This window comes from Sturnira hondurensis, unplaced genomic scaffold, assembly GCF_014824575.4.
Source record: "Sturnira hondurensis isolate 20B ecotype Veracruz unplaced genomic scaffold, ASM1482457v3 Scaffold0021354, whole genome shotgun sequence".
Taxonomy (NCBI): domain Eukaryota; kingdom Metazoa; phylum Chordata; class Mammalia; order Chiroptera; family Phyllostomidae; genus Sturnira; species Sturnira hondurensis.
This window is the reverse complement of record NW_028093985.1, coordinates 29,150,776-29,178,394: the sequence shown is the minus strand read 5'-3', so window position 1 is coordinate 29,178,394 and position 27,619 is coordinate 29,150,776. Positions and strand designations below refer to the sequence as shown.

The window sequence follows — 27,619 nt, the reverse complement described above, 5'->3', positions numbered from 1 at the left end:
CAGGGAACTGAACTACAAAATAGACAGTGTTGTTCATCATTATTTTTAAAGTTCATTCAGTTCTGTACTACATGTTCCACCAAGGGTATTAAGCAGAGTGAAACATTTGAAACCTTTTAACTTAAACCAGAAAAGACTATAGATCTTACATATCTTTACCAATGTTATTTAATGGCCTCTACTTATGCAATAATTTATTTAAAATATTAAGAACAACCCATTTTAAATTTAAAAATTTTAAAGTTCTTAGTGTGCAGAGTTTTCTTTCTATACGCAGTGTTGTAGATTTTTAAAACATTTTTATATTAAATAAAATTTCATAAAAATGTGTTTCAGTGTTATCAAACCTCATGTTAATAATTGAACCAGAAGCAATATTACCATCCACCTATAATGACCATCCATCTATAGTCTACTGTTTTGATATAATCATTCTTATCAAAAATTATATCATCATAAAATATAATATAATAATGTAATCATTTTTATGTTTTATTACATAAATGACATGTTCATTATATAGAACGTTTACTAGCCTTATAATACTAAATGTAATATTACTCTTACAGGAGTACCTCTTTTTTCATCACTCTAGTTTGAAAAGATGCACTAGTCATAAATGTATTTAATTAAGGTCATTTAGGTATTAGAGCACTTGAGTCTAAAGCAGGGAATATAATACCTTTTCCTGAAGTGCTTTGGAAGGGGCTTGTTGAAAGAAGGGAGCTGTGGCCTTCATCACATGCTGACTTCTTCCTGTTACAGTCCTGGCCAGACTCTTGCTAATTTAACTTGAAAGGCATTCGTGAAACTCACCACTTTTTTGTGTGTTTCAGGTGTGTGGAGGTCATTGCAAAGGAAGGACAGAACCTGAAAGAGCTGTATTTGGTGTCCTGTAAAATCACAGATTATGGTATGTAGTGAGTCATCGTTCTAATCCTTTTAAAGAATAAAATGTTACAAAACTTTGGAAAGATTTTAAAAAGAAACGAAGAGCAATATCTCATAAACACTTTTTATCTTTGTTTGGGCTAACTCTGATCATACCAAAATTTAAAAAAAATTAAGAAATAATTAGATTAAACCAGAGTCATCTATGTGTATATCAGTTTATTGCCACATGGAGTCACACACCTGTATGCACACACACTCACATGGGATTAAAATTGGGGCTAAAAGAGCTAAACAATGAAAATAATATCAATATAGTTAAATATTTGCTGTAATAAATACAATAAAAAATGATTACATTGAGTTGATTTGCTTAACTTAGTGTCATGTGAAATTAATTCCTGCTGATACTACAAATGCCAAAATTCTCAATGCTTTAAATTTTCAAGGCATTGGAAATGCCCATGTTTAGATGTGGAGGAGAGTGTGTACGTTTGTGTGCAACATTTTAAATTATCTTAATTTTCAATATCCTTTTAAGGTGTAGAAAAACCATGTTGTTTTATAAAAACATGAAAGGCATGACATAAAGAAAAATAACCTACTCTTTCCTTTTTTATTTAAGTTTATATTTTTCTTGTTGATTTGTGGATTTAATTTAAATACAGAGTTTTAGCTACATATTTGGCTTTCTGGAGATAAAAATGGTTTCCCTTACTCTTTCTGGTATTTTAATTTGTTCATTTGTATTTGAGAATGTGCCTTTTACCTTGAGGGAAACTAATAATCTGTTGTTTTTGTTAACTATAACTCCAACCCTCTGATGTTATGTTGACCACCTGCCCTGAGTAGGAGGGTTGTATTTTACCAGCTACTAAATTCACCCTTGGAAAAAATTCTATTAAAGCTATAATTTAAAAATATAACATTAAAAAGATTTGGCTTAAAATAACCCTGATTTCTTTTCAGGGTTAATTTTTTGAGAATGGTAAATGTGTCTTATACAAATTCATCCATAATATTTCTGGGTTGTTGTTTTTTTCCTAACCGTACCATGCAAACAGAATGTTTTGATATGGTCCTTTTTGTAGTTAGTTTTCTGGTTTGGCTTATAGGATTACCACTTAGATATAGTAACTCTAAAACCTCCAGTATCTCCTTACCGTCTAGGCCTTACAGGGTTTTCTTTTCCCAACACAGTGCCTGTAGATTTGTTAATTAATTAGTACAGTCATTCATTCCAAACTCTACTTGGCATTCAAGGTCCTTTACCATTAGTCCTTTATCGGCCCCTCCAACTTTATTTTATATTTCTTTCCTTTACCTATTCACTGCCAATGTCAGATTGCTACTAGCCAGGAGAGCTATGGATTAAGTTCCTTAGAAAGAATGCTTCAACGTCCTGCAGTGGAAAATGTTCCTGAAATTACACTCTGTTCCAGCACCTGTTAAGCTAGCCAATGCAAAGAAATGTCCCAGAAGATGTAGAAAAGAGGAAGATCTTTGTATTTGAGACAGATCAGGAATCAAGTTCTGTCTTTGTTCTTTGGCCTTCACATCTTACAGGTTCACTTTCCTTATTTGTAAAATGGGGAATTAATGTTTGACTTCATGCTCCTGTATTGCTTGGGCATTCGGTTTAATGAATTAGCACAGTATATTCTACTGATAAATGTTGCTTTCCTACAGAATGGGGACAGAGAAGAGATTCACACAAAATATTTCCATTGCTTTTCCTTTCATAGGCCTTGGAAGAGGTTTTTGTTTTGTTGTTGTTGTTACTGTTTATTGTTAGTGGTAGCTTTATATTCTGTTTTTTGAGATTTTTAGATTTCTTCTGGTGAGTTGAAATTGTGTGAATAAATTATACTTTACATTTATTCATATCTTTTAATTATTTAGGTCAATGGTTCTCAACCCTCTCTGTGCATTAGAGTCACTTGGGCAATTTGTAAAGCAGGCTGATGTCTATCTCAGCTTTACTCAAGAATCAGTGTCTAGTGGGTCAGGGCCCAGGCAACGGTTTTGTAAAACCTGCTCAAGTGATGCTAATATCAGCCACAATTGAGACCTGATTCAGGACAAGGAGGAGGAACCAAAAATGAACATTTGGGGGACTTAACCCCCATGATGACAAGAAATCTATTATGATTTTTCTCATAGCTCAGTCCTTCCAACTTTTAAGCCCTTTGTCCCGCCTTGTCTCTCTTCCTTCTTTTCTGAGGTTTTAGGCATTCAGAGGGTTTGTCACAAAAGTGTCTGTTTATTTTTTGGCTATATTTTTCAAAATGTTGGAGCACAACTGAGTATGAGGGGAAAAGGCCCATAGTTTATAAGGTTGTCATATAACTGGTATTTGATTATAAAATGTAAATAGATGGCTAAAAGCTGGTTCAGCTCATACCTCTCTCTCTCTCTCTCTCTCATACCATGCCAAAAGCACATGAATAATTTTTGTCGAAAAGACAGCAAAAAGGATTATTCATTGTAACCACAGAAACAGCATGCTATTGCGGTAACTGCTCTGCGGGGAAAGGCTGTCTGTGATCCCTCACCCTGTGTTAATTACAAATTTCAGAAAGGAGAAACTCAGTCCTTGTTTCTCCTTTAACTGGATAAGTAGAGGTGTATTCTGTAGAACTTCATTAGGGCTACTTAGAAATTGTAAAATTGATGCGACTTGGTACTGGGAGACCTCCATCATCTAAAAGACTGCTCCCTAATTCTGCCTCCTGTTGCTTTACTCATGTTGCAGCCCATTTGTCCCCCCTCCTCTCACCGTGATGCATGTTTGTACATGCTTTCAGCACAGTATACTGAGACTTGAAATTTTTTGCAGGATAAATTATTTTAGAATAACAGCTTGCTTAGCGTATCATTTGTAATTTTTGTCAAGATTCTCACAGATGTTGAATGTGATATTATAATACTTAGCAACACCTGGCCAGGCTGTTATGAAGTTATGTTTATTTTAATTTATATTTGATATAGCTGTCATGAAGAGAACTATCATTCCAGTAGGCTTCTTAGTCCCCAAATTGAGCATAGATCTCTATGGTAAGGGATCGCAATTATAAACAAATCACTAAGTGAGGCACAGCTACATGGAAAATACAGTCTTGGAAAATCCTTCCCTGAAGAGAAATCTAATATTGTCACTCTTCTATCACTGAACAAATATGTTAAAGGCAGTACTGTGGGAAAAACATAAACTTAAGAGTTAGAGATTAGGTTAGAATTTCAACTTTGCCTCTTCTTTCCTTTGTGACCTTGAGCAAATTACTTAACTGCCTACTTTTGTCTTCTGTTAAGCACGTGATAATACTCACATCAAAGACAGTGAAAAGTAATATAAAACATCTGTGTCATTGCTGGTAGTATGTGGATATTCATAACAGTGTGCATTTCTTAAAATAAAATCATCTCCTTTTTAATAAGAATCTGCCCTCCTCCTCCTCCTCCTCTAAGTGTGGCTTCTCTGTTTGTGGGAATCGTCATTACACATTTGACCTATATTAGTCTCTCCCTGTGTAGCTGACTTCTATACCTAAGCTCTCTGATACAGGTTCTTATCAGTAGACAATAATGAGAAAGTCATAGCAAAAAGTTTGAAATCTTTGATTTGCTATGTTAGGTTTCTCCCCTGTCTCTTGCTTGTGTTGCCTTCATTTTTCTTTGGATAATTTTCTCTTGGCTCCCCTTACGCTTTTCTTCGTTCCTATGATAATTTCTCAGCTAATAGTTTCCAACCTACCTTTCTGTTCACCTTGAAACACTTTTCTGTTGAAAATTCTCCTCCTTTGGAAAAGTGTATTTGTAGGATTCAAAGGAGGACAAGGAGTAGAAATCCACCTGGAGCATCCAAGCCCATGCGTCTCTCAGACCCAGCGTCTCTCTTGGGCTGCAGGGCACCGGCCTGTGATATAGTGAGTGAAATGGATGAGTAGAGCGCTGATCTCTGTTCGCGGTCTCTCCACGGTGATTTTTGCCTGTCTGACCCTGTGCTGGGGGCAGACGGAAAAAGGAACCAGGTTCCTTTATCTTGATTTGAATGTCTTCTGGAAGATGTAAAAAGTAATAAATGTATCTTCCATGCTACATGTATAATAAGAACTTCTATAATTGTATATATGCCTTTGGTATATTTTCCCCTCAAGATTATTAACTGTGTGTTTGACAAGTGAAAAATCTGTAATTGGTTGAAATTTTCTAATTATAAACATAATAGGAATTGTTTCACAAACAATATGTAAATCAGTATTAAAATTTGAGCAAACAGAAAAAAAGGAACCAGGTTCCTTTCTGGATTGTTTTTACATTCCTTTTCATTTTAGCACTCCTGAAGACCCTAGAAATAAATGCCAGACGACATCTTTTATCTTTCCTTCTCAAGGTGTCAAATAACCTTTAATTAAAGAGGACTGTAAACACTCAGCTACTGGCGTGGGTGTTTGGGGCCTGCAAGGTCACTGACAACCCACAGGCTCAGCCTGTGCTGCTCTCGTCACTGCTGTAATTGCTGTCCCTGGAAGTCTTCGGCTCACCCTTATTCCGCTCGGTCCAAGTGCTCATGTGCCTGATCTGGGACTTTTAAACCTCGTGCAAAAGCTTGCCACACAAGCTTTGGATTGCCCTGGGCTAAAGGTCTCTGAAGTCAATGAGGTCACTGTTCCCATGGTTATCATTTCGGATGTCGCTGCAGTTGTCCTGCCACATGATGGACAAGATATGTATTCATTCTGTCAGCAGATACTGATTCAGCACCTACTATGTGATGAGCTCTGTGGTAGAGGCAGGACACGTATAGTCTCTGCATTCCTGGAATTTTCATTCTGGTGAGATCTGGAGGACAGCACTTATTTTAAAATAAGAGAAGGAAGGAAAGAAAAAGTAATGCATCTCCTTCCTGACAAGGAGAGCGGCTGAGAGCAGCCTGCTGACATTAATCTTTGCTCTGCTGTAACCCATGCTTCACCCGAGCCTTATTAACCTTCTAAAGTTATTGAAAGATTAATAGGTTGTACATGCCCAACTTCTTGGTGTACCAGACCTCTTTAACTGTTAATTAACCCAAAATTGGGACCCAGGATACGTTATCAACGTAAGCACACTGGAGGAATGAAAAGAAATCCCAGCAGGCATTCTGGGTCATACCAGGAGTGCTTTATCTTTTCTTGCCAAACCAACACTGACAAACTAGTGAAGAAAAAATATTGTACCAAAATAATTTACTCTTTATTATCTCTTTATTATATTTTTAATATTATTAGGTATGCATCACATACAATGATCTTCCATTTAAAATTGAAATCTGTTTTTTTCCCTTTTCTGTGTTATTTAATTTTCAAGTTGTATTTTAAAGATTGCTGGGTAAGATTCAACTCGTTTTGTCAGCAAGAATAACTCTAATAGTTATCAAGTGACAGAAAAGTACTTTAGAAAATACATTTGCAAATCAAAAGAATATCTTATTGTTTACTGTTGATTATTCATGCTTTCTCCATTTTATCATTTAAATATAGATAGCTTATATTGTTTCTTACCAAACAGTACCAAATTACTAAATCTGTTATTTCGAATTTCCCTTTTTTATGTGTCCATCTTAAAAGTGAGTTCTCTTTACTTCTTCTTTATTCTATGCTCAGTGTTCCTCACTACTGAACCGATACTGAATTTATGTGTCTGCTGTTGTACTTAGCAAGTATTATGCCTTCCCCCTTTCTTTACTTTGCTTACCATAAAGAAATTGTGGCTTTCTTCCCTATTTCCTACGTTGTCCTAAAAGTGCAGCTAAATAACCTTGAAATGAAAGGCTGAACAACAACGTTTATCACTGTGTTTTGCCGTAATCGGCTGTAGATCTCAAATCTATCAAGAAAGACTTCTTAGAATATTTCTTCAAGAAAATATTTCTGTAACCATTTCAAAGGCCAAGTCTAGCTTCATATATAATAGAAGTTTTTTTTTTAATTAAGAAACTTTGTAACCTATATTTAAAAGATAAATGGAGCGATTTCTATGTGCTTGCCCCTAAATTTTCTTAAACCAAATAATTTAAGAAATGTGTTGTTGCGCCAAATTAGTTTATTAATTTTTATGACTAAATAGTAAGTTTTCATATTTAAGTAAATTATTAACAAATGTTATTTCAACTTTCCTCAGTAATTTTAGCATTTCTAAAATATGTTTCATTTTAATTTGAAGTAGCTGTTTTAACATTCTTGTGGGGTCCTTTTGTAGATAAAGTAATTTGCTTCAATCACATAGTTATTTTTCACAGAGTTCCTGTCTTTAGCCCTCATTGCTTAGTACCCTTGAGTATACAGACTAGGCATTTGTTTTCCTTGCACTATGTTGTGGTATCAATAGAATCATTATTTTTCTTTATTCTATCACTGATGAGTAGAGCTAAAGGGCACTACAATGAACACCAAGATGATTGCAGTTATACTAGATTTCTAATATTCCACACAAGAAACAATTTCCTAATATTTAAAACTTCTTGAAAATAGATGGCTTGAGTGGTAATGAGTTATTTAATATGGAAGTTATTCAAGCTGCGATAATCATCTCTTGAGGAGGATGTGGAGAGTTGGAAGCTTTGGGTATGGAATTAATCTGTATGATATTTAAAAGTTTTTCTAATCCTGTGATTTATTCTGTGCTGTTTTTCTGTTTGTTTCATTCAGCAAATGTTTGCTGTCTGTGTTGGCTGGGTGCTGTGGAGAATACAGAGATGGCTAAGAAGTACATACTCTTATGTTGAGGAGGAAGATATAAGCACTGAAAGTATTGTCGAGCATATTAAGCAGTATGATGGTGTCGAATTTTAAAATGTCCAATAAGATGTAGGGACTTGGGATGACTGGGTGATCAGAGATTGAAATCCACAGGGAAAGATTGGTGGTGTGGGAGGAACAGGAGGACAGGGATGAGAACACAGTGCATTTGAGGTGGTACTACCCCAGGACAGGCTCCGAGAAAGCACAGGTGTTGGAAAAGATGAGCTTGTAGCATTGGTTTATCTAAAGAAAGAACAAAAATCAGCCAAAGTAATTACATGCACACATGGACAAATTTTGAAGAAACATTATGAAAATATTCTAGTTGAAAATTCAGGGTAAGTTCCAACTTTCATCTATACTTTTCCTGTCTTATTCACCATTCCCATGGTAACAGCTTCACTTAACGTGTATAAAAGGAAACACCACTTTGGGTTTTAACTACTAATTAAGTATCCAGTACAATGGAAAGAGATGGATATAAACTTTCAAAACAATAATCATAATGATAGAAAAGTTAACATTTATTGGATTAACTTTTGGGGAGTTTTGGAGCATTATACATTTGATCCCCTAAATGCCCCACTCTTAATATTCAAGCTTACAAATGTGGAAACTGAGGCCTAGAAAGGCTCAGGTTCATGTAGTTTGTGAGTAGAAGTGTGGCATGGGTTAAATATTAAGTCTGTTTCTTGCTTTCTCACGCATAGGTCAATGATATGCTTAGGTTGATTATTAGAAAACTTTGGTGCATTTTCCCAGTTGTCGAGCTTAAAAATACAATTTTATACTACCATGTTAGTCCATCTGAGTATTAAAAACACCAATGTCACAAAGTAGAGATCTAATTATGTACTTATAGAGCCTAATAGATTTAGTGTGGTTACTCACATAACTTTGTTATGCTGACAACAAATATTAGTTGCATGCTATGATTAAACAGCCTCTAGCCAGCCAGAAGGTAGAGACTCTCATTGATGTTCAATTTGTATTCATGTATTCGACAAATGTTCTCTTAATAATTTCAAAACTGTATGTAATTCTTCATGAGTTAAAAATCTTTCTTACATTCCCCTTTTAAATCATTACCAAAAACTTATGAAGGAAGAAGAAATATTATTATTTTTTAATAAATGAGAAATTTGAGCCCTGACAGGTTTTAATTAATTAGCAAACCTGGAAATAAAAGCTCCCCACTGCAAATAATTTACTACATTATGTGCGAATATCTCCTCAGATTTCTCTACTTTTCATATAGAGATTATTTCTTCATTTAAATGATCTTTTAAAAGCAATCTTAGCCAAGACTAAATGCCAAAATTTCATAGCAGTTTTTTAAAAGTACAGCTATTTCTAGAGATACATGATTGTAAATATGAACAATTGTTTTCTTCAATTGACCTTCCTTAAACCTAGGCTCCAGCATTCATGGGGCCTGTGTTATCATCTGTCTCAATTGCCTGTTACTGTTCTTCCCCAGAGGAGCCTCTTCCAAGAATGTTCTCTGCGAAGTCAGCATTGAATCTCTCTTCTACGTAGCTTTGCTGTGTATTCTCTGTGTTCTCTAACTTTAGTGCTCCTCGCTTCCTGAGGTATCCGGAAAAACAGGAGCAGAAAGGGAAGAGACAGCCAGGAGCTGCATGCCCTCCTTCTGAAATGTCAGCCCCCTCCACTTAGAAGGGCTCTGTCGGTCTTTAACTTCTCTGTGAGCTAATTTTGCCCTTCCCAGCTGATGTTTGACCGAATCCCCGTCATTATTTCCTGGCTAATTAGCCCACTTGACACACTTGGCATCTGATTTATTTTGGAAATAAATAAATAAATAAACAAACAAACATCTGCCAGGTTTTCCATTAGAAAGTGATAGAAACCGTCATAGAAAAATATAAATTAAACATTAAAATAATTGATTCTACTCTGTGTCTGTCACTAATTAGGCTCACGTCATTATATCCACCAGCACTGATAGGATAAAGCATTACCAAAAGGTCTTTCTCTTTTCATTTATTAGCAGGACTTCCTTATGTTAAGAACAGCTTTTCTTTATCAGCCTTTTAGTTTACCTGAGTTTCATTTGTATAGGAATGGAAGGAATAGTATATGATTCTTTCTTTTTATTTACCAGTTTTCAAAATATTGATTTGGTTTTCATCATCCTCCAAAGATGAGCAGTGAGGACTTATTGCTGTTTTCTCTAATTATCATCATAAAGTCAGTAATCCATTGTAGTCATTTTTCCTGTTGATAGTCCATTCTTCTATCTTTGGTAGTAAAAACTTTTTGCAAGTTGGTTTCCCTACGTTTTGACATAGACCGATTCCGTCAGGATATACCACACTTACACATTTCATGCGCAACATATAGCATCATCCATTTTATTGTTATTTTTAAAGAACTCTGGTTCTTTGAGTGAATTAGGCTTTGGAGGGGGTTCATCTTCTAAGTCTGTGCTGCACTCTGAACTGTGTGTTTCCTGCCTTTTATTCCTCTAGCTTAGAGCCTGTTCTGTACCTCATCCCAAGCGCAACCTCCCACCACAACTCAGCAACATCAGCCCGGGTTTTAAGGCCTCCTCATTTAGGGATTCCTAGCGCTCTAGGAAGTTCTAGTTCTTTTTTCCAGTACTCTCTGAATTCTACCCACACTTTCTGCTTTTAGAGAAGTTAGGGGTGGGGCACGGGCAGGGGCAGTTTTACATTTTAGCTACTTCATCAACTTTCTGGAGATTTCCTTCTGATTTTCTTCATCTCAGATTTTCTCCATTTGTTTTAAGTAAGTGCTAAAATTGGACATCTTGGGCCCATTTGGAAATAAGTAGAAAAGTGTTCAACATATATGGTCTTACATAATCTCATTCAGGGCTTTCCAACTTCCTTGTATTACAGTGAAAAATAGCTTTTGCATGTAATAGGCTTGGTGAATTCTCACTAAATTGATTTCATCACTTACTAGAATGACCAGCAGTTTGAAAAATGTTGCTGTAGCTCAGTCTCTCCTTTAGTGTTTAGGGAGGAACTGGATCTGTCAGTCAGCGACCTGCCAACGAGTGGACAACTGGTAGATTTTCTTGGGGCAAAATGAACACATCTTCTTCTCCGGGGAGAAGATGCCAACCTTCCAAGCTTGTCAAGCCCCATATGTGGATCATACTACCTGTGAAATTACGGGCTAATATTCTTTCCATCTCATATTTTGGGGAATAAGAGGATTGAACAGAGTCTCTTGATGATTTTACTTTAGAATAGGCATCAAATGGAACTTTCTCCTGAGGCAAAAAGGTAGTTTTGTTAATTTAATTTCCTATTAAGTAAATCAAACTTACTTTTAACTTTAATATCGAGCCACTCATTTTAATCCTTCTCCTAAAACATTCCCTTGGGTGTGTAAGACTGAATCACCTAGAATTCATCTGTCAAATGTGTTTCTTTTCTTGAGTTTATCTGCATGACATTAAATAAATAGTTTGAACTTTTCAACCCTTCAGACGATTGTGTGAGTTGATGCGGCTGATGCAGCCCGTGTGCCTCTGTCTGCAGTGCGTGCCTGTGCCTGAGAGCGACGTGTCTTCCACTGAGGAGGATGAGTGTGGGCAGAGAAAGGGAGGCTTAAGAAATTTAAAGTGAAGAGTAAACAAAAGAAAATTCTGTCTGTCTTCAGAGAGTTATGGCACTTTTCTGTTTGCTATTATATAGCCTTTTAAAATGATTTCTCTTCGTGTGACTATAGTATAAATTTCACTTGCCAGGATATTCTCATAGGGTAAATAATTCTTAAGAGCAGAAAAAATGATGGGGAAAACTACCTAAATACTATTTGATTTTGCCACTTATAGCATGTTTTTAATTATCTCTATCTCTTTATTAGGTAAAATGTTCCATTTTATTCCCTTCCTGCTATCTCTTTCCTCACACATGACTCTACGATCTTCTCCAAGAAGGCAGACTTGCTTTGAAGATCGTTTATTTCCTCGTATAAAGGATTCTTCTGTCCTTTTAGGTTTAAAGTCACAATAATACCATAGTAAGATCTGGCCTCTTCCCTGCCCTCTGTGTGTTTGGGAATATCTCCAAAGTCAGCCCTGGGAAGTCTGGTGTGATTTGAAGTCCAGAGACATTTCTCTGGGGGCCCAGTTGTGCAGGAAGCAACTCGTGACCAAGCCAGACCATCCAGAATGACACTTCATGAACATGCTTGAGAAGGATATACTTGAAGCTTTCAGTCATGTATACCCTTTAGTAAGCAAAAACTCCTTTTAAGTGAATAACAATAATAGGGGGGACCCAGAAAAAACTGGAATATATCTATAAAAATTGTATATCTATTCTTACATGTTTAAACTTCATTCAACTTCAGTACTCCCCATTGGATGCAATGCACCTATTAGGACATTTTTCCCACTGTTCAGAACAGTTTTTGAACTCGTTGGTTTTGATGCCTTTTAGTGCTTCTGCTGTTTATTTTGTTTGTTTGTTTCACCTCTTCCATATCAGCCAAACATTTCTCTTTGTTTTGTTTTTTTTAATTCTGGGGGCACAAACAAACAACAAAGTCATTCAGGGCCAGATGGGGTGAATAAGGAGGGTGATGTATGGAGGTCATGCCATTTTGGGTCAAAAATTGCTGAACACTCAACACAGTGTGGTCGGGTGCACTTGTAAATCACCCATCATGAAATGGGCAAACATGTTGGAAGAGTCCAAAAAAAAAAATCACTGAAGCCAAACACAGCCTCTCACAGTACCAGGTGGTGCACTGATACAGATGGGTTCCTAGAACACCCACCCAGCAGGAGAAGCCTGTACTATAGGGGCCTGCCCTCCAGAAGATAGTTCCATTTTTTTTTCGGGGGGGGGGCTCACCATAAAACAAACTTTGTATAAAACATAATCATTATAATAATATACATGCATGATATATATGGATATATCATAATAAATAGGATTCAAGTTGATTTTGAACAGAATAAGGAACTTAACATTTCAGCTCTACAAAATAAATGAAGAGTTTGAAATTCAATCAGTCCTATTTTGTGTTGAGGCAAATGTACTTGGCTTTTTCTGAGAATCATACCTTCTGCTCCAGTTTACAAAAGAAATTGGATGGAATCTTCTGAAGCACTCATTTTCAACTTACCATTCCAACACACCTTGTAATCATGGTTTGCAAATGATATACTTTCTAAAAATATATAAATTAGAACATATCTAGTGATTTCTTCCCACTCACTTGGATTCTGATAAATTTTCTATCTTGAGTGGCAGAACAAGGAGTAAGTTTAGCCAGTATGCTGAAACTTGCACATAAATTGTGGCTTTTAAAAAAATTTTTATAATTATTTATTTATTTTTAGAGGGGAAGGGAAGGAGAGAGGAAGAGAAACATCAGTGTATGGTTGCTTCTTGTGCACCTCCTGCTGGGAAATGGCCCCTGCCAGGAACTGGCCTGCAACCCAGGAATTGGCCTGCAACCCAGGAATGTGCCCTGACTGGGAATCGAACCTCGATCGTCTGGTTCGCAGGCCCACGCTCAATCCACTGAGCTACACCAGCTGTGGCTTCTTTGTTGTCACAGCCCTTGGTGTGTGGTATTTATCAGGATACTGTTATTATTTACATGCTTGGGAAATGTATTGCTATGCAGGCCAGTCTCCTACACGCCACATGTATGTCCTTCTCACATTTCTGTTCTGCTCTTTTCCTTCCAATGGTATTTGGGGCCTGGAACAAATTCAGGGAGTGCTACACATATCAGTATTATCCATCACATTCACCGATTCTGGAGCTTGCGGCCTTTGAAGACAGGCAGGATACCAAGCAGCACAGAGTCTGAAGAAAGATTCTCCCCTCCACACAGGGAAGTTATCTGGAGAGGCACAGCCTCCCCACAGTTAGGCTGCTCCTCTCACTCAGCTCATTCTTCATCTCTTTGCTAGATAGCCTGTTGATTTGGAATCCATTCTGCTCTCTTGGCTTTATGCAAAAATATGATTTTTAACTTTTATTCAAGCATGTGGTCTTTATTTTCAATAGCCTACATAGCATAGAATTTGAAAATAGTTAAGATAGAACATTTAAATTAGACACCTACTATAATTTCTTAAGGTTTCCTGATATATAGTAAGGCTCTTTAAAACATTTTTTACATGCAGTGGGCTCTACAAACATTTACCTCTTTTTTTTTTCAATTTTAGGAAACCAGTTGAAAATTGTAGAATTAGGCTTTGGAGCTGTGTAGTGTATTTTTGGACTATTACAAATCTATCTAAATCTACAACCTGCTAGGAAAGATCGAATCCCTTCCAGCTTGTGATGATAATATACGATTTGTGTGGACTTGAGTCTGTCTCACAAGTGCATTTAAGTATTTTCTGAACTGCGTTTCTGTTCTGTGCCAGGCGGGTGTCTCACTGTGCGTGTTCAGTCCCCTGATTGACTAACTGAGAGCCAAATTATTCTCACTGACACATACTCAATTCCCAGCGACTGCAGAGAAGGTGGACTCCAGGGCCAAGATTGGCCCCTCACTAACAGAGCTTGCTTTCTGCCACTAGTGATGCTTACACAGTGAATGAAAATTCAGTGACCCACATTCTTCCATTGAAATCTTTAAAAATTTAAATTAAAACTTTGTCAACAGTAATTGTAACCATACTGAGGCAAAAAGAGCGTTCCCTGCAATCTGGTAGCACTAAATGTAATTCATAGCTATCAAAAATCCGTTTTCTCTGCATAACTTTTAAGAACGCTCCTGATGTCTTGAAAATTCCATGCAATTTTCTTTAAAAGTTGGTTTGGAATGCCACTGTGCATCTTGAAGCCCCCATACAGTGAGTTAAATTACAGCAATAGCATATTTCTCAAGCACCACATAGTTGCAAATCCTTTATCCTAAAGTACATAGTAAAGGATTTTCTCCTTGAACAGTGACGAAAGTTGAACCTTGGAGTTGTTTCAATTTAACACATGATGTGCTACACACTTTAAAATGTTTTGCTTTTTCTACCTTTTTGTGTATCCTTGCTTCCCATAAGAGGAATTAAGTGTATAATGTTGATTATAAAACTGGATCTGTGATTACCATTATTCTCAAATCGAGCTTCCCCCCCACCCCACCCCCGCACTGGCTTATCAGTGGATGGATCTAAATGCAGAGTGGATGGCTGTTTGTTCTTCACTGCCACATCCTCACTTCTTTGTAACCATTACTGGTCTTCCCTGACTCAGTGGATGGTATCACTGTTCACCTGTTACTGCAGCCCAAACTTAGCTGTCCCTGATGCCTCACTATTTGTTGTTTCTCTCACCACATCCATTAACAAGCCAGATCAGCTCTACCTTCCCAGTATAGCTCATATTAATAGCTCCACTGACAACTTCATTAGCCACTTAATTGTACTCCCTATTTGTCTTCTTTTTACTTTAGAGTCTATTTATCACAGAGTAGCTAAAATGAACCTTCTAAAATATTAGTGAATGAATGAATAAATCACAATGTTATAAAAATTCATTTGTTTGTGACTTGAGCAATATGTTGTTTATCCTGAGTTACAAAAGAAATACTGAATATTAAACACTTAGGTATGTTGTCTACCATGACATCTTATGAGGTTCAACTAAAGGTTTGGACATTTAGCCATCATAGGCCACCCTTGGCCTAGTCCTCCCTGTAGAGTGAAGAATGGGAACCCCAGCTTGTCCTGGAACAGTGTCAGCCCGTTTCTCTTGGAAACCTTGCAGCAGCCCGTGCCACTGTGCACCCAGCAGTTCAGGGAAGTCAGAAGGCTGGGGTGCAACAAGATGAAATCCACCTGGCATGGCTATGGGCATTGCCTGGCTTGGAAGCTTCTAACCCTCAAGAACAAATGCCTAGGAACATAGTTAATATGCCATTTTAGGGGAACGCATCTAGGAAGTTAGCTGAAGCTAATATCCTCATTCAGAAAGGGAAATGGTTTTGTTACCCTTGGCCCACTGTAGGACTTCTAAATCAGCTTTAGATATGACTTTGAATGTTAAAATTATTTTATATTTTATTAGAGGGCAGACATTTCTTGCCTCCTCCCCATAGCAGTTTTTAAAAAAGTAAACAGATATTTTACTCTTAATATTATGGTGGAGGGTGCTAGCCATCTGACAGGATGGCACGGCTGTCTCTGAAACCCCTGCTCCTCCCTGACCTGGCCCAGCCCCTCCATGAATGCTGACACCTTACACCGGCTCAGACACAGCCAGGCGCAAGCACCTTCAGGTTTCCGATTTAGTTCTGCACAAGGGAGAAAGCCTCACTAATGTCAGGCAGCAGAATCACTAGGAATATTGCTTATGCCTAATACATCAGTCTGGTCCCAAATGACATCACTAAACAGGAAAAAAAATCTGAAAATTTGCCACTGTAGCAATTTCCTTTGCTACTGCTGGGAAGACCTATATACTGACACCTAGTATCCCCTAACTAGTGTTCTCTGACCAGTGCAGTGTTCTTTGTAAAAAGCTTTCGGTTTTTCAAACATCTTTTAAAGCAGGTGTTTCTATTATTAAATCTCCCCGGGGCTGCAGAATGAGGAATCAGGATTGGAAACTTCCTAGCTAGTACAATTACTAGTGTGACAATATTGCAAGACTGTATTATATAATGTGCTACAAATTCTATTTAGAGTTAATTTCCAACTGGCTTGGTTCTGAGATTATGGAAGACAGATGTTTCAGAGACAACCTATACCATTGGGATAAAAGAACTGTCAGGCTTGAGAGCTGTAAGAACTGTTAGAAAATGTTGGTTCTTATGAAGCCCCTGCTTTGTTTAGAGGAGGAAGCTGAGGCTCAGTTTCCTTCAGCTCCAAATCCAGAACAAACCTATCCTCTTTCTCAGGTGGGGGCACTTTTTATCCATAGCCTAACTGAGGCACCAGCTCCCCCACCCCGGCTTCTTTGTGAGACTGGCCAGGCTTACCTTTCCTCTGTAGAATTGCAAAAGTGGTAGAAAATGTTTCTTGTTTAAGTGAACTATTTTATGTTATAATAGAATATTAATAATTCTTTTGTGTAATGATTTTAGAAATACTTTTTATTAACTTCTTATGTAAGCTTTTTTGAAATAGTATATAATTTCATACCTAATTATTTAAGTAGGATAACATTTTTGTCAGTTTATTTAAGAATGGAAAAAATTGCCCTGGCTGGCTTGGCTCAGTGGATTGAGTGCCGGACTGCAAACCAAAGGGAAAAATTGTGTTCATTAAGCAAAATGTGTGAGGCTTCTATACACATATTTTAAAAATACCAGATCATATTTCAGTTTACCTGTTTTCTTGAATGATATTTAGCTCAGTACACAATATGAGAAATTACAGTTAGTTTCTTTTAGTATTTTGAAAAAATTCCATTGTCATCTGCCTTCCATGGTGTCGAGAGAGCTGCCCATCATCATCATGTTTTTTTTTCTTTTACTGTTATACAGTTGTTCTGTGATAGTTCTACTTGGGCATTTTTTAAAATTTATTATGTTTAGAATTTGTAGAGCATTCTGAACCCGAAGACTCAGTTTTTTAATAGGTTTTGGGGAAATTTTCAATAATTACTTTCTCAAACATTAACTTTCCCCCATTATCACTATTATTTTCTTGTGGACATATAATTAATCAGATATTGGATCTTCTTGTGCTGTGTTTATTGGTCTCTCTTGTGTTATCTGTTCTTGTGCTGTAAAAGATGCTCTCTTTAGATTTGTCTTTCAATGTACTAATTTTTCTTCAGCTTTGTCTAATTTTTACTATTTAAGCTATCCATTGCATTTTAAGTTTCAGGGATCCTATTTTTAATTTCTAGAAATTCTGATTGGTTTTCATGTAGTTTAAATATACACTTATTTCTGATCATCTAAAATCTGAAGTCCTTTGGGGTTTTATTATTTTGTTTGTTCTTTCTATTGGCTCTTGTTCATAGTGGCTTATATATTTCACTTTTGTTTTTAACTATGGGCTGCTATTTGGACTTCATCTGTGGGAGTCTAATGGGACCTGAGTTAATGGATATGCCTCCAAAGATTTGTTTGCTTCTACCTGGAACTCTAAGGCACTACCAATGCGGACATCCTTTAAGTTTATTTCTCAGGTAGATGTTTCCAAGAACAGAAAAGAAGGGTAATTCATACACCCAAGTTATGTGAGGGGTGGCCTATTGCTTTAATTCTCAGAGGAGATATTCTTCTCAACTCTGTTTTAATGCGCCATTGAACTTGAGCTACCAAGAGTAGCAAGTCTCCTCAAGGTAATTGTATAATTCCTCTTTCATTTGGGGGTCCTTAAGTTTTTTTAACTTAAAAAAAAGAACTTTATGTACATATCATAAAATCTGCCCACTTTATATGTACAATTCAATTATTTTAGTAGGTTAGTTAGTTGTACAGTTATCCCCAGAATCTAGCTTTAGAATATTTTTATCACCCCAGTGCGATCCTTTGGTGTGTCGGCAGTTAATCCCTGTTCCCATATCCAGCCGCTGGTAGCTACTCCTCTACTTCCTGTGTCTATAGATTTGACTTTTCTGGACATTTCATCAAAATTGAATCATATAAATATGATTTGCATCTGCTTTCTTTCATTTAGCATTGCATTTCTGAGATTTGTCAATGCTGTGGCATGTGTCAGTATTTCATATTTCACACCTTTTTGTTGCTGAATAGTATTCCATTTAATGACTGTTCCATATTTTATTTACCCATTCACCAGTTTGTAGGCATCTGGGCTTTTTCTACTTTTTTTGGATAATACGGCTATGAACGGTCTTATGAAAGTCTTTGTGTGGATGCAGGTTTTCATGAGTGGCTATTTAGAAGAATTGCTAGGTTAATCGTAAATTTTTTTTATGTTCTTAGAAAATCAGCTGTGTATTTGAAAGAATGCTTATTATATTGTATCCAATATTTCTAGCTCTTTTGTAGCAAAGGGATTTTTTCGTATATCTAGAGCAAAATAATGTTTGAAAGAGAAGTTTATTTGGGTTTTTACCTGTAAATTTGTGAGTTGAACTTGTTATTATTTGAAAATATTAATTTGTAAGATAGTGATCACATTTGTGCATCTGTGTCTTCCCTTCTCTGTCTCCATCTCCATCTCCATCTCTCTCTCTCTCTCTCACACACTCACACACCAGTGACCTTTAACTGTACAGAAGGAAAACACCAATAGAGTGTCAGAAGTATTAGCCATGGAATGTTTTGTTTGTTTATAGTTTATTTTTGTTCCATTCTAGGACACAGGAGGGCTAACCTTAAAAAACTAGCTTTTCCTAATTTCTCTTCTGCCCTTTCAGCAAAAGAATTAGGCTAAAATAACTACATTTTTAATTTTCTCAAATATTCAAATTCAGATGATTTAAATTCTACCTTTATTATTGTAATAAGCATTATCATAAAAAATTTGTAATGATGTCCCTGATGGATGTGGCTCAGTGGATTTGGCATCTTTTTGCCAAGCGAAAGGTCGCCAGTTCAATTCCTAACTCAGGCCTAAGTTGCAGGCCAGGTCGATTGGACCCTGCGAGAAGCAACCAATCGATGTTTCTCTCTCTCTCTCTCATTTTCCCTCCCTTCCTCTCTCTAGAAATGAATAAATAAAATGTTTTTTTAATTTGTAATGATAAAATCATTTAATTAGAAATTAATTCCATTTTGGAGGCTTGGTATTGACTTGTTATGCTTTTATTTAAAAACATAAACATATCCACATGTATAATTTTTATTTCTCTGCTTGGGATTTTCTTTTCCCTAAATTGGATCACAATGAGTAAATGGTTAGAATTCTTATATATAAAAAAGTTGCAAAACTAGCAAAGGCTATGAGGACAGTGTTCTAATCTTGTTAGTTGCTTTGAGGTCTTATATTTGCAGATCAGTTTAATGATTCTGCACATCAGCTATTTCACCAATTTTATGTTTCTTTGGTAAATGGAAGTCAACGCAGGTGTTTTCGATTGTCACCTACGAGCACTTTGTGATTCAAGGCATTATGTTATTTTTCACCTAGTAGATGATTTTACTTAACCATCCAAATGCTTTAAAATAATTTGTAGCATTTGTACTATGTTTCTGTTTTTCTTTACAACAAAATCATTTTTATAAAAATCTTTCTAAATGGATATTGTTTTTGTTCATGGGAAATTTCAGAAACATGATGTTGATTTAAATGCTTTAACCAATCACTTATCTTTAATGCACTGAATCATCACGGAGATGCTGAGAGCAATTTAAAGTTCTGGTATATGATACTCTCCAGTGGGATTTTATTGTCTGGAAATTCTGGCGTATCTCTCTTAATAGAAAGTTGAAGATAGAGTTTCCATTCATTGTATGGATTACATTAGTATAGGATGTTATGAAATTTTCTTTTCCATCAAGTATATGTATATTAAATTTTAGCAGTAATCAGATACCCATTGTCATTTGTAAAATATTGTTGTTGTGCTTCTGAGGGTTCAATCTAAAGAAGAAACTTGATTTTCTTGGTAGACTCTCTGAAACAAACAAGGCAACTGTCCTTTCACTGTAAGTGGAATTCTGCCTTATGGCGCTCCTAAAAGGAACCTGTTTTCATATCTCACCCACATACTTGCCCTCACCAAGTAAAACCAATTCTTTCTCTTCCTACCCTAGCCTGGCGAAGCCTCAGCACTAAGCATACAAGACGATTCTAGTTAGACAGTCTTGTTTTTAAGGTAGCTAGGGTGAGGTTGTAGTTATTGTTAGTATTGTTAGTATTGTTCCTATCTGCACTCACAATAATAATAAAGCAGTTTTCATTATAGAGCCTATCAGACACTTACTTGAAAATCTGGAAGGGAGGGGGCATTAATTCCATTTTGCAGATAGGAAAACTGAAACCCCAGGAAAGTCCCCTAATTTGCCCAAGATTATTCAGGTAGAATGCAGACCTAAAGTATCTGATTATAAAATTCATTTCCATAGCCTCTAATCCAAGGCTACTCTGACTTTTTGGGTTTGGGAGATTTCCTTGCTCTGCCCACCTTCTCTTGCCCTTCACTGCTTCCTCCCTACTTGTAACCTCCCTTATCCGTAACCCATTTTAACATGTCTGTTTGCCTTGATTGTGGTATACGACTGTACTTCAGAATGTTGACTAGTTTGTGCTCCACACCAAAGAGCATGAAAATTCACTTAGCCACTTATTCAATCAACTGACAAGTGTTTGTTGAGTATCTATTATGTGTAAAGTACCCTACAAGATATTTTAGGGGCCAGGAAGATTTGAGACACATCTGCCTTCTTTTGCCTGTGTCTTCCTTGAGAGCAATGCATAAGAAATATAAGAATGAGAGGAAGAATAAAAAGTGCCTGGAGGAGTTGGAAGGGGTTGATTTCAGGAGACAGGTTTTGGAAATGAGTAAGTGTACACCATGACACTGCTCGTTGCAGTATTTAAGTTTAAAATAAACAATATACACGTGTTATTCTAATAAAAGTAAAACTAAAGTAAACACATTTCAAAAAGAAAAGCATTCTAAGTTGTGGCAGAACAGTGGTGATGTAGACCATAGTTGTGGGAAAGTGCTAGATGTTTCAGAAACACGAGAGACTTGCATGGCTAGTGCCTAAGATGATAAAGAAAAAGAATATAATTCTCTCAACCAAAAAGTATTTACTGAAGACCTAGTTATGTCTGTCACTGTACTAGGTACTAGAGACACAAAGTTGAAATAGCAGGGTTCTTTCATCCTTCTCCCGGTCACACTGATCTTGGGTGGGGTGATAGATCTATACATACGATAGAATGTGATGAGTGGGATACATGGTGATATCCATATACCAGACACCTGGCAAGTATGGATAAGACCATCCTACGTCACCTGGGGTATCACTGAAGGCAAGGAGAGATCACCAGCAGACAAGGGGGGACACTAGGGCAGCAGAGCTCTGAGCAGGCTTGGCATGGTGGAAAAGGACAAGACATTCACCTGCGCTGGAGAATCCTCAAAGGTGAGAGTGGAAAGGCAGTTTGGAATTAGATGTTGGCGAGCTTTAACTCTGAAGAATTTGGAATTTGTGCCATAAATGTTGGGAGTTATTGGAGGTGTTTGAGGAGGAAAGTGACACAATCACTTATCTTGCAAAACAGAACTCAAAACAGCGTGTGGAGGATGAGTTGCACTGAGATCAGAGAAGAGACCAATAATAAGGAAGATACAGGAGTAGGTCAGGGAGGAGATAAGAAAATCTCAGGTTTCTTAAGGTTTTTGCTTTTGACTTTCTGATTTCGATTTTTTATATCTATGTCTTCATCTCCATCTGTACCTGTATCTCCCTGTCTCTGTCTCTGTCTCTGTCTCTGTCCCTGTCTGTACCCTGAATTCTGGTGTTTTAGTGACACCCTATCAGTGTCACTATATCTATTTAGAATGTATATTTATATATTAGAATTAATTCTGAGTATATATAACAATTATATATTCTAAATTTAAAGTTCTTTCAGCTATCTCTGTGGATCATAATCCTGAAAAGCAAAATGTTTCCAGTGGCAAGGCAGTGTGCTAACTCCCTGCTGTATAACAGCCTGTGAACCTTTGTGATTCATGAAACACTTTGCAAATGGAATTCTCAGTGGCGTGCAACCCCTCTTGTTCAAGTTGAAGAGAGTATTCCTCGTATTTGGCACTTGCCTGAGTAGAAAACACCTCTGATTCTTGTTCTTGGTCAGCACTGTCCAATAGGAAGTCACGAATGTGAGCTACATGTGCAGTTTAAAGTTTTCTAGTGCCACGTCAAAAAAAGAAAGCCAACTGGTGAAATTCATTTTAATATATTTGATTTAATAAAAATATTTTTAAATATATCAAAAGCATCATTATTTTATCGTGTAATCAATGAAAAATACTACTACTAAGATATTTTACATTCTTTTTTTAATACTAAGTTTTTGAAAGCTGATGTGCATTTTACATTTAAAGCACATTTCGATTTGGACTATTCATGTTTGAAGTGCTCAGAAGGCGTGTGTGGCTAGTGGCTACTGTCCTGCAGACTGTGGCTCTAGGGTAGCCATCTTTAGTGTGAAACTCCATGTCAGGAGTCATTCTCAATTCAGTAAAATATGACAAAAATGGATGTCAATGTGACTCCTGCTTTTCTTTCTTCATGGCAAAGATGCAGTTACTGAATGTGGATTGTATTTATTTTTTTGCTTTGGTGTTAACTGAATTAACTCAAGGTGTTAATTCATCCACATTAAATTAAATATTGTTAATTTAACGTTAATAGATGTTAAATTTACCTTTCTCATGATCTTTCTGAGGCTTTTTATTCTTTTTATAATGTCATCCTTTTGTTCTTAACTATAGTGTCATTTGTAAATAAAGCAGACTGTTCATCTGACATCTTGGAAGACAGACAGAAACAAGTCAGATATAAAAAGGAAACCATGTCCTTTATAACTCCTTGACCTCTTGTAATGAAACCTGTATTATTTGATATGATGATGAATTCTTGAAATTGTTTTCAAGATGCCATGTCCTTAATAATACTCTTGGACAATGAATCGCAAGAAGCACTCTTCTCCCATTACGGTGCCTGGGGGGTCGCAGAAGCCCATGTGTGGTGGTCCTCTGTAGAGGACATACACCTGATTTCTGGGCTGTGCTTTATGAAGTGTCAGTAGAATGCCAGTGTTCAGCATTTCAACATTACATGTAAGTTGGGAGGGAACGGAGAGACTAACCCTGAGTATTTTGTTAGCAGTTTACCATACATGGGGTCCATTCGTCTTCACATTATGGTCCTTCAATATCCTGTGTTATTATTACTACTGTTGTGTTGATAAGGAAATATGCTCAGAGTATTCGCAAATGCTGCCTAACTATACAAAGTAATGGTAGAGACAGGATTTAAACCCAGATCTCTCTGACCCTAAGGAGGTACCCTTTGCATTCCAGTATGCCCCCTGCCTAGGTACAGTCTTTCATCCTTGAACACTCTGTGCTGCGATTATTCAATGGAGTGTGGTGTGAAGGAGCTGGGAGACAGTGTCTAGTCCCTGCCCTGCCACCGATGGGGTAGATGAACATGTGCAAATTCTTTTTCTTCTTTCTAATATTTTATACACCTATATCTGTCTCAGGTGATGTGCTAGGAGTAGTGAAGTTCGTAATGTGAGTCATTTTCTGGGAGAGGCACCATGATGAAACACAGTTCTGTCTGTCCTTTAAAATGATCAGCTGCGTGAGGGAGGCTTTGGTACTTTGAGTCAAGCAGGCCAAAATGTGGAGCCCAGTCTTGCTTCTTAACACTCTGTGTGGAGACAGGCAAATTATTTTATCTCCCTGGGACTCAAATTTTTCATCTGTGAATCAGACTATTATAAAGATTCAATGAAGAAATGTAGTAGATAGAATTTTTTCTTTCTTCTCCCATCAGAAAAAAAAATGAGAGTTTCATTCATAAGACCCTTCTTACTTAATCGTTGAGTTCTTAGTGTCAGAGGAATCTGAGAGAAGTAAGGTGAGTGTGGTCCAGGAAGATTTCAGAGAGGATGGAGGGATCAGGCCAGCAGAGAAAGGATCTGGACAGACAGACTGGGCAATACAGTGAGCAGTATTGTATTAAAAAAGATGAAAATCAGGCATGGGATCTATGAAAATATTCAGAATTTGTAATGATTTGTGAGCATTTCTTTATGGACCATTTCTTTATGGTCCAGGGTTTTGGTCATAAGCTAACCATACAATTAAGCAGCTGCTTCTGCTACCGTAGTGGGCTGTCTCTTCCAGACATGGCCGCCGACTCCAAGTTTTGACTCTTTTAATGTCTGCATTTTTCCATGTCTGCATTTTTTAATTTCCTATGTTCCATGTCCAGAAGTTTCACCTTCTTTTAGAATAGCCGTTTTATGCCTTTTATTAGGTTTCACAGAACTAATTTAAATACTCATTGATTTAATACTATTTACTTATTTATTTAATATTATTTATTTTTATTTGATAATATTATTAAATTAAACTTTAAATAAGACCAGACTACTTGAATTTCTTACACACATCTCATCACTTTTCAAAAATAACTCTTTAAAGGTCTTGAATAATTTATAAAAGCTCTCAGAGAGTCGAGTTCATTAGGCTTTTGGTTACATTGATACACACATGTGCAAACTCTTACGGGACATATGATATTTTTTTCTTAAAAGTAAAGGCAACTTTATAGTCTCTAAAATAAGACCTACTGGAACTGATGAGGAGCATATCTTCGCTTTTGTTTTCATTCACCTGATATAGTTTTTTACTTTTAAATATATTTTATTGTTTATGCTATTATAGTTGTCCCATGTCCCCTTTCTTTGTCCCCCTCTACCTGCACCCCCTTTCCCACCTTCATTCCCCACTTTAGTTCATGTCCATTGATCACACATATAAGTTATTTATTTACATACCCTATACTAAATATTTCATCTGGCCATCTTTACTCTTGAAGCTAAGTCACATTCAAAATTATTTTCTAATTCCTCAAAGGAGCATATATTTTAAATAAATCAGGATAAATAGGAAATAATTGCTGTTGCATAACACCAAATTTAGAACCACTTCTATATTATATTGTATTATATATATTTTGAATGTAAAAATATTGACTAATGTATAAAAATTAAGAAATGGCATAATGCTTCAGGTGACACAGTATAAAATGATCCAATATAATTTTAATTCACTTTCGGCTTTTAAAAAAACATTTAAGTATAATATACATAGAAAAAAGTGCACATATATCAGTGAATCTTCACCGGCTCGATACACCCTGTAACCAGCATCCAGATGGAGAAGCCAAGTTCCAGGGGCCCACAGTTCTCACGCCGACAATGCTCTCCAGTCACTACCTTAGCCCAAGGGTAGTCAGTAGTAGCACTTCCGACACCACAGACTGATTTGATTTTTTTAACATTTGGGGTTATTTGGCTTCAAATTGAGGATTTTTTTTTCTTAAAAACAATTTTTGTTATAGCATGCCACTGGCTTTTATTGGGAATAATTTTGAAACCTCAGAAAACAGTGAGAACAAACAATCCAGCTTTCTGAATCAGTGCTATTCTGTGTCTCCCAAGCCTTCTTGCTTAAGGAGACACAATTTTTACCTTTAAAATTTATTTACAATATGTAGAATTAACCAGAATGACAATTTCAGTATGACTTTAATGCAACTTTAAAAAGCCCTACTAAGTAATCCTTCCTGTCAACCTCTTCTCCCCTGCAGGAGCTGGGGCTCTGAGCAGAGCCGGTGATTTGGGGCTAAAAGGTGTCAGTCAGAAGTGAGCTTGGTGTAGTGGAATGGGCTCTATTCAAAAGTTGGTCAGCTGTGGCATTCTTAGATACAAATTTTGATTTTTCCACCACATTATGTTTTGGCATTTGACTTAACTATTTGAGACAGCACTGTAATACAAAGAAAGAATTGTGGTTTGAAAGAAGATTCCCAAAGAATGATGACAGCTTTTCTTTCAATAAACATTATATTAAAAGAAGACATTACAGTGTAAAAGTGGAATACCCTTTAGAAAATATATATTAGATTAACTAGTTAATGAAAATATAAGAAATTTTTCTATTTATGTAGGTGTCATTGCCTTTAGAATTATGAAAAGCATCTGCCTAGAATATTTACTGCCTGGTCAAAAGGATGTAAAAGTGGAGGCTGCGTAACATTGAATTTTCCTGATGTTTCAAGATGTCGGAAAACTATATTTGTGTATTTAATAGCCTTTTTAGATCATGTTTGCATATGGGGGGTTAGGAAAGCCCTGTGTCAATGATTTCCACTGGTTACTGTATTTTCACAGAGCCACAGATCGCATATCAGAAACACTGGGTGGATGGAGGATGACCACTTGTCACCTTACCAGACTAGTCTGAGAAGTTTGCTTTTTCCAGGCAAGCTTACAAAAGCACTTTAGGAGAAACTTTTTTTTAATGAAAAAAGTACAAAGAGATGTGGCTTGAAAACGAAGGCAAAAATCCTATTTATTCAGAAGCTGGATAATGGCATGATAAACTCCCCTCCCCAACCACCGCCACCCAAGGATAAGTTAACGCAGTTTGGCGTTTCCTTTGAAATAATCCATTCAGTGCACTCATTAGGGTAGGGGTGTAGGCAGAGGTACATATGAAACAAGTGTGCTTATCTATTAATTGTTGAAACTAGGTGATGGAGATGTGGAAGTTTGTTATACCATTTTTCTCTACTTTTATTATGTTATAAATTTTCCATGATAAAAAAGATTTTAAAACTTTGTGCACCAAAGCACACTCAGAACTGATATAAGTTCTTCCTCTTTCAATGGCACAAGTGCCATTGGTTATCTTTTTCATCGTGTAGAAGGACAAAGAGGAAAGTCTGCTTAGTAATGCCAAGGTTTATAACACTAAAAATAATGATAGAAATGGGAAGAGTCAGGGCCTTGTTTATATGTCTTTCTCAAGGCCAGCCAGTTTTGGATTCTGTTCACAGAGTGTTCTTGTCCAATGTCCAATAATAGACAATTTCACTTTTCTCTGTATTTAACACCATACTTTTCATGTTAGTACAGGATATTTGTTATATGTTATACTTCCATATAGAAAGTTAGTTCCTTTCTAGTTGGAACTAAATCTATTGATCATTAAACTGTATAGAGACAGGTGAGTTGTACCTACTTCTTAGTTCTTTTTTGTCATAAGGAAAATCCAAGCATTACATGGTCATATTATCTGCTTCAATGGCTTTTATATCTTTTAAAAAGTCACTGGGTGTGTATATAATTTTTATCTCCATATTTTTAGATGCAAACAGGTGAAGTCATATTTCATCACTCCTCTCACTTACTTTGAAAGTAATTCTGATCTAGGCAATTTGTTTTTTATTTCATTAATACTGTGGTTATACCTCCCTACCCTAATCAATGGAATAATATTCTTAAAGTA

The 27,619-nt window shown here is 36.5% G+C and overlaps 1 protein-coding gene across 1 annotated transcript in view; it reads left to right on the top strand.

Annotated features, from left to right (window-relative positions):
- Window positions 1–27,619, top strand: part of FBXL17 (F-box and leucine rich repeat protein 17) — a 480,048-nt gene that overhangs the window by 318,613 nt on the left and 133,816 nt on the right. The window contains exon 7 of the mRNA XM_037031996.1: window positions 837–913. Within this exon, the coding sequence (XP_036887891.1) occupies window positions 837–913 (77 nt within the window). The remainder of the gene's footprint in view (window positions 1–836; window positions 914–27,619) is intronic.